At 39.4% G+C, this 4,573-nt stretch overlaps 2 protein-coding genes across 2 annotated transcripts in view; both read left to right on the top strand.

Moving 5' to 3' along the window:
- Window positions 1-61: 61 nt before the first annotated feature.
- LOC127750914 (facilitated trehalose transporter Tret1-like) lies at window positions 62-760 on the top strand (the record flags this gene model as incomplete). Its single annotated transcript, XM_052273598.1, is given in 2 exon segments — window positions 62-238; window positions 335-760. Coding segments are annotated over 2 exon segments (522 nt in total), but the record flags the coding sequence as incomplete, so codon positions are not given.
- Window positions 761-1,063: 303 nt separating this feature from the next.
- The window catches only part of LOC113202797 (U3 small nucleolar RNA-associated protein 4 homolog), a 5,795-nt gene continuing 2,285 nt past the window's right edge, over window positions 1,064-4,573 (top strand). Inside the window, exons 1-12 of the mRNA XM_026417204.2 lie at window positions 1,064-1,299; window positions 1,587-1,761; window positions 1,877-1,945; window positions 2,037-2,121; window positions 2,202-2,400; window positions 2,473-2,591; window positions 2,673-2,935; window positions 3,012-3,142; window positions 3,232-3,484; window positions 3,573-3,863; window positions 3,953-4,048; window positions 4,185-4,367. Of these exons, the coding sequence (XP_026272989.1) occupies window positions 1,196-1,299; window positions 1,587-1,761; window positions 1,877-1,945; window positions 2,037-2,121; window positions 2,202-2,400; window positions 2,473-2,591; window positions 2,673-2,935; window positions 3,012-3,142; window positions 3,232-3,484; window positions 3,573-3,863; window positions 3,953-4,048; window positions 4,185-4,367 (1,968 nt within the window). The 5' untranslated portion in view covers window positions 1,064-1,195. The remainder of the gene's footprint in view (window positions 1,300-1,586; window positions 1,762-1,876; window positions 1,946-2,036; window positions 2,122-2,201; window positions 2,401-2,472; window positions 2,592-2,672; window positions 2,936-3,011; window positions 3,143-3,231; window positions 3,485-3,572; window positions 3,864-3,952; window positions 4,049-4,184; window positions 4,368-4,573) is intronic.

The raw sequence follows: 4,573 nt of genomic DNA, 5'->3' as shown, positions 1-4,573 counted from the left end.
CGGGATACGCTCAATGTGGGGGCACCTATTCTGACTCTGTCGTTTCATGTGTGCCCCGTAGGAGGCTGGCGCGTTCGACGCGCACGTGGCGAGCATCGTGGTGGCCGCCGTGGAAGTGGTGGCTGCCGTGGTGTCCATGGGCTTGGTGGACCGGCTGGGCCGGCGCGTGCTTTTGATGATATCCGCTGTCAGCATGGCAATCTGCACGGGCACCATGGGTTTCTACTTCTACTTCAAGGCAAGTATTGATGTACATTATGGGAAGGAAACGCTCAACGTTAGCATTAATTAACGGACTGAATTTGTAAACTGCGGCGTTAATGTGCTGATCCAGGACTTCAAGGGCGAAGATTTGTCCAGCATCTCGGGGATTCCTGTCCTCGTTGTGTCCGTGTACATGTTCACGTTCTCCATCGGCTTCGGCCCCGTCATCTGGGTGATCCTGGGCGAGATCTTCCCGGACAGTGTGAAGGGCACTGCGTCGGGCGTGGCGGCCGGTGTGGGCTGGTTCTTTTCATTCGTCGTGACCAAGTTCTACCCGACCTTTTCGGAATCGTTGGGCGAGTACACGTGCTACTGGACCTTCTTCGCGCTCTGCATCCTGTCCTGTTTTTACATAGGCATTTTCTTGCCCGAGACCAAGGGAAAGACCTTGGACGAAATACAGGCTGACATGTGACGACGAATCTTACCTATTTGTAAAGAAATTTGTAAAATATATTTTTTTAAATATTTGTAAAAAAAGGGTTGTCAAGATTATGTAAGTCTGACCTTGCTTGGGGATCCCGAATACACACTGCTGCCACGTGCTAATGCAGGATAAAAAGAATGAGGAGGTGGGGGCCATAATTTGTGTACACATCTTATGATATCTTATCAGATTCTATACACGCTTTCCACACATGCAAGCTTAGGGTTTGTGGATTAACACCGTCGCTTCTTTTATCTGCTCTGCCGCTCTTGACATTTGGACGGCTCGCGCGCTCGCGTCGCGCCTCCCGCTCCGAGGCACATAGCGCGAGACTATTGTTGTGGTATGAAAAAGTTAGCAGTGTCGAACAGCGTTAGTGCGAAGAAGCGATGGAGAATTATACACACTACCTGAATTGTTCTTCCCCAACGTGGGTTTTATGGTTAAGTGTCGTGTGTTGACTTGGGTGGAAACGAACACGTTAATGTTTTGATCGTTTTGAAAATGGGTGACGCTCGTGTGCATCGGGTTAGATTTTATAATGTCGAGCCAAAGGCCATTCATTGTATGGCATACGATCCAGATCATCGAAAATTAGCACTTTCCAGGTTTGTAGACGAAGGTTCGAGGTTATGTGTTGCTCTTGGACGGAAGATATGTTTAGTAATTTCATTCTGTAATGGCGTGAAGTTATTTAAATGGCTCCGTGGCAGTGGATATAATGTAATGCTAAACTGCTTTGTTAAAATCAATCATGTTTTAAATGTTTGTTAACTAAAACACATTGTACTAGTCAAGTAAACATGCTCTTGATTGTTTATTTACACCCCTTGCAATATTAATTCTTTTCAAATTAATTTTTTATTTTAAAATTGAGTAAACTTCTTTGTTGTAGGGCTGATAGTTCAGTTGAGGTGTGGAATATTCGCAACACAGCATTTTTAGAGAGGACTATACCTGGCCGTCCTCAGGGTTCTGTGGAAGCATTGGCATGGTGTCATAATCGCCTTTTCAGCACGGGTATTCATGCAAGAGTTGTGGAACATAATTTAAAGACTCTAACAGCAAAGGTTTGTATTTTAAGTACTTCATCACCATTAATATTCTTGGAGGTAGAGTGCTTTGATGTATCTATGCTTCATTATTTCTATTTATTTTAAATTTTTGTTTTGAAAATTCTTTTAGTACTCAGTGTCAGTCACAGCTGGTCCAGCTTGGTGTCTTGGTGTTAACCGACAGAAAACTTGCCTTGCAGTAAATATAATTCTATTATTTCTATTTCCATCAATATGCTTTTTGTTCTATTGCGTATTTTATTTAATCAATTACTTTCCCTGCATCTCAGGTCGGCACTGAAGATGGTTATATCAATATTTTTAGTATAACAAGTGACAATTTACAGTATGAGAAGATCTTAGATAAGCAAGAAGGTAAGCTCGCTAGTTGCTGAAAATGGGAAAACTTAAACTGACTTTTTATCTGTAACAATTATTTTTTTCTTTTGCAACAGGACGAATATTGTGTTTGGCATGGGATTCTACTGGAGACTTTATTGCTACTGGATCCATTGACGCTGTAAGAATATGGAATGTACACTCTGGTCATGCCATGCACAAAATGGCTACTGGCCGTAATGAAGCCAAAAAGGAAACAATTGTTTGGTGCATAGCTATAACAGACGACTTCACTGTAATTAGTGGCGACTCCAGGTTGGTGTTCTTTCTGTCTATCTACATTGTCAGGTCTTTAAATACCTAATTCATTTTGGTCAACTTTTACAGAGGCAAAGTAACTTTTTGGAATGGTCACACTGGAATTAATACTGAGACTTACCAATGCCATGAAGCTGATGTCTTATGTCTAGCTCTGTCTGAGGATCAAGGAACAGTTTATTGTTCCGGTGAGTTGGTTTACAATTTATTTGGTCTGTTTCTTCACATTTTTGAATTATCTCAACTATTTCTTTCCTTATGTTCTGTAGGTGTTGACCCATTGATTGCTACTTTTACTAGGATCTCTATCCGTAGCTCTGGGGTACAAAATGGGATTACAGGAGCGTTAGGAGCCTCTAAAGCAGTATCACAACGCACTCAGTGGTGTAGATCTGCCAATCGGCGAATCCATGAACATGATGTTCGTGCCATGGCAATCTGTCATGATAAATTGTGTTCTGGAGGCATTGACTCATATTTAGCTGTCAGCAGACCTCCAAAGGTATTGGTAAAGCACCCTCCAATTCCTCAGGTCAGTTAAAAGAATGCTACCTAAACTATCTAAAGTGAATTTAAAATCTAGAATTAATCTAATCTTATCTATTTAGGCTCCATGTGTCGTTGTGTCACCGCAATCAAGGTGTTTATTGCTAAGATATACCTCATCTCTAGAAATATGGAAACTAGGTGGCACTGAAAAAATTCAGAAAAACCATTATGAGAATGGGTTTAAAAATAAGTAAATAAAATTTTCTATATGTTTGTTTTTCTATCTATTTCTATAGGGCAGCTTTTAATTTTAATTGATTTAAATCTAAATTTTTCCAGGCAAAGGCGTCACTCAGGAAGCGAAGGAACAAATGGATTCCCCAATGATTCTTCATTAGTAAAAGGAAGGCACGGAAAAAATCAAAACTCTGGAAGTAATTCTGAATCCCTCCAGCTAACCCAAAATCCAATTAAATTATTGGAGCTAAGGAGCCGTCATGATGAGCACATTGTTTCAGCAGCTTTGTCAAGTGATTCAAGATGGCTAGTGTACTCTACAGAATCTTTACTTCGGATTTATTCATTAAATCAAGTTTGTTGATCTGATATTTAACTTTATTGACATCTGAAGGTTACTTTTAAAATCAATTTAAAATTTCTTAAAACTGACTGTTTTTCAGGTGGATGACAAACCTCAACTAGAAAAAATTTCATTACTTCCTGAGCAATGTGTACCTGCCCACCTTTTGAAATTTTCTTCAGATAGTTCTAGTCTGTTTCTTGTGACACAAGAAGGACAGATTTCAGTTTTCAATCTGACCTTGAATGAACCATCTGTGACACTTCAGCATACCATTGATACATCCAAGGTGTTGAAAGATACTGTTCACCTCTTAGCAGTATCTGGAGATAAAAAATTCACAATAGCTGGAGATCATATGAGTAACATTGCTGTTTGGAAAGAGAAGGAGGTAACACAAAATCATTTTTGATTACTTTAATTTATTACTAAATGAATTCCATTAACTTTACATTTAAATTATTTCTTTTAAATTGACAGTTCTACTGCTCACTCCCACACTACAATTGTGCTCCATCGGCACTTACAATAAGCTCTTGCGCTACTTACCTAATTGTGGTGTATGTGGACAATAAGGTAAGCTTAAGAATCATTGTTTACGTTTTTTCATTAATAAGGGAAAGAATGTATATGTCTGTGGGAGTCTCTTAATGTTATAAATTTTTCTTTCAAAGTTGTCTCCTAACTTTTTTCTATCCGTCCCAATTTCTAGATAGTTGAATATAACTTGCAAGAAAAGAAGTATACACCATTTTCAAGAAAACTTGACAAACAGCATCCTAAGCAATGGTTGTCTCGAAACTTTCCCATCATCAATGTTACTTATGATCCAAGAGATAGTCAAAAATTAATCTTGCATGATGATAACACTATATGTGTGATTAATAAGCGGAAGGTATGTATTTTATTCATTGCATTTAAAATTAGACGTTCGGAAGAGCACTTCCGAGCACAGCATATTTTGTTTCGCTGTGCTTCCTGGTGCATTTCAAAGATATATTCAAAATGGTGTGGAAAGGAGGGCTACGCTACAACCCCCGATTTTCGACGATCGCCCTCTGGATATTTACATCAATATCGTTTGGGAATAACCTCCCCCTC

Source organism: Frankliniella occidentalis, unplaced genomic scaffold (genome assembly GCF_000697945.3).
Source record: "Frankliniella occidentalis isolate FOCC.00 unplaced genomic scaffold, Focc_3.1 Scaffold286, whole genome shotgun sequence".
Classification (NCBI taxonomy): domain Eukaryota; kingdom Metazoa; phylum Arthropoda; class Insecta; order Thysanoptera; family Thripidae; genus Frankliniella; species Frankliniella occidentalis.
The sequence above is the reverse complement of the archived record's forward strand: the minus strand, read 5'-3'. Positions and strand labels throughout refer to the sequence as shown.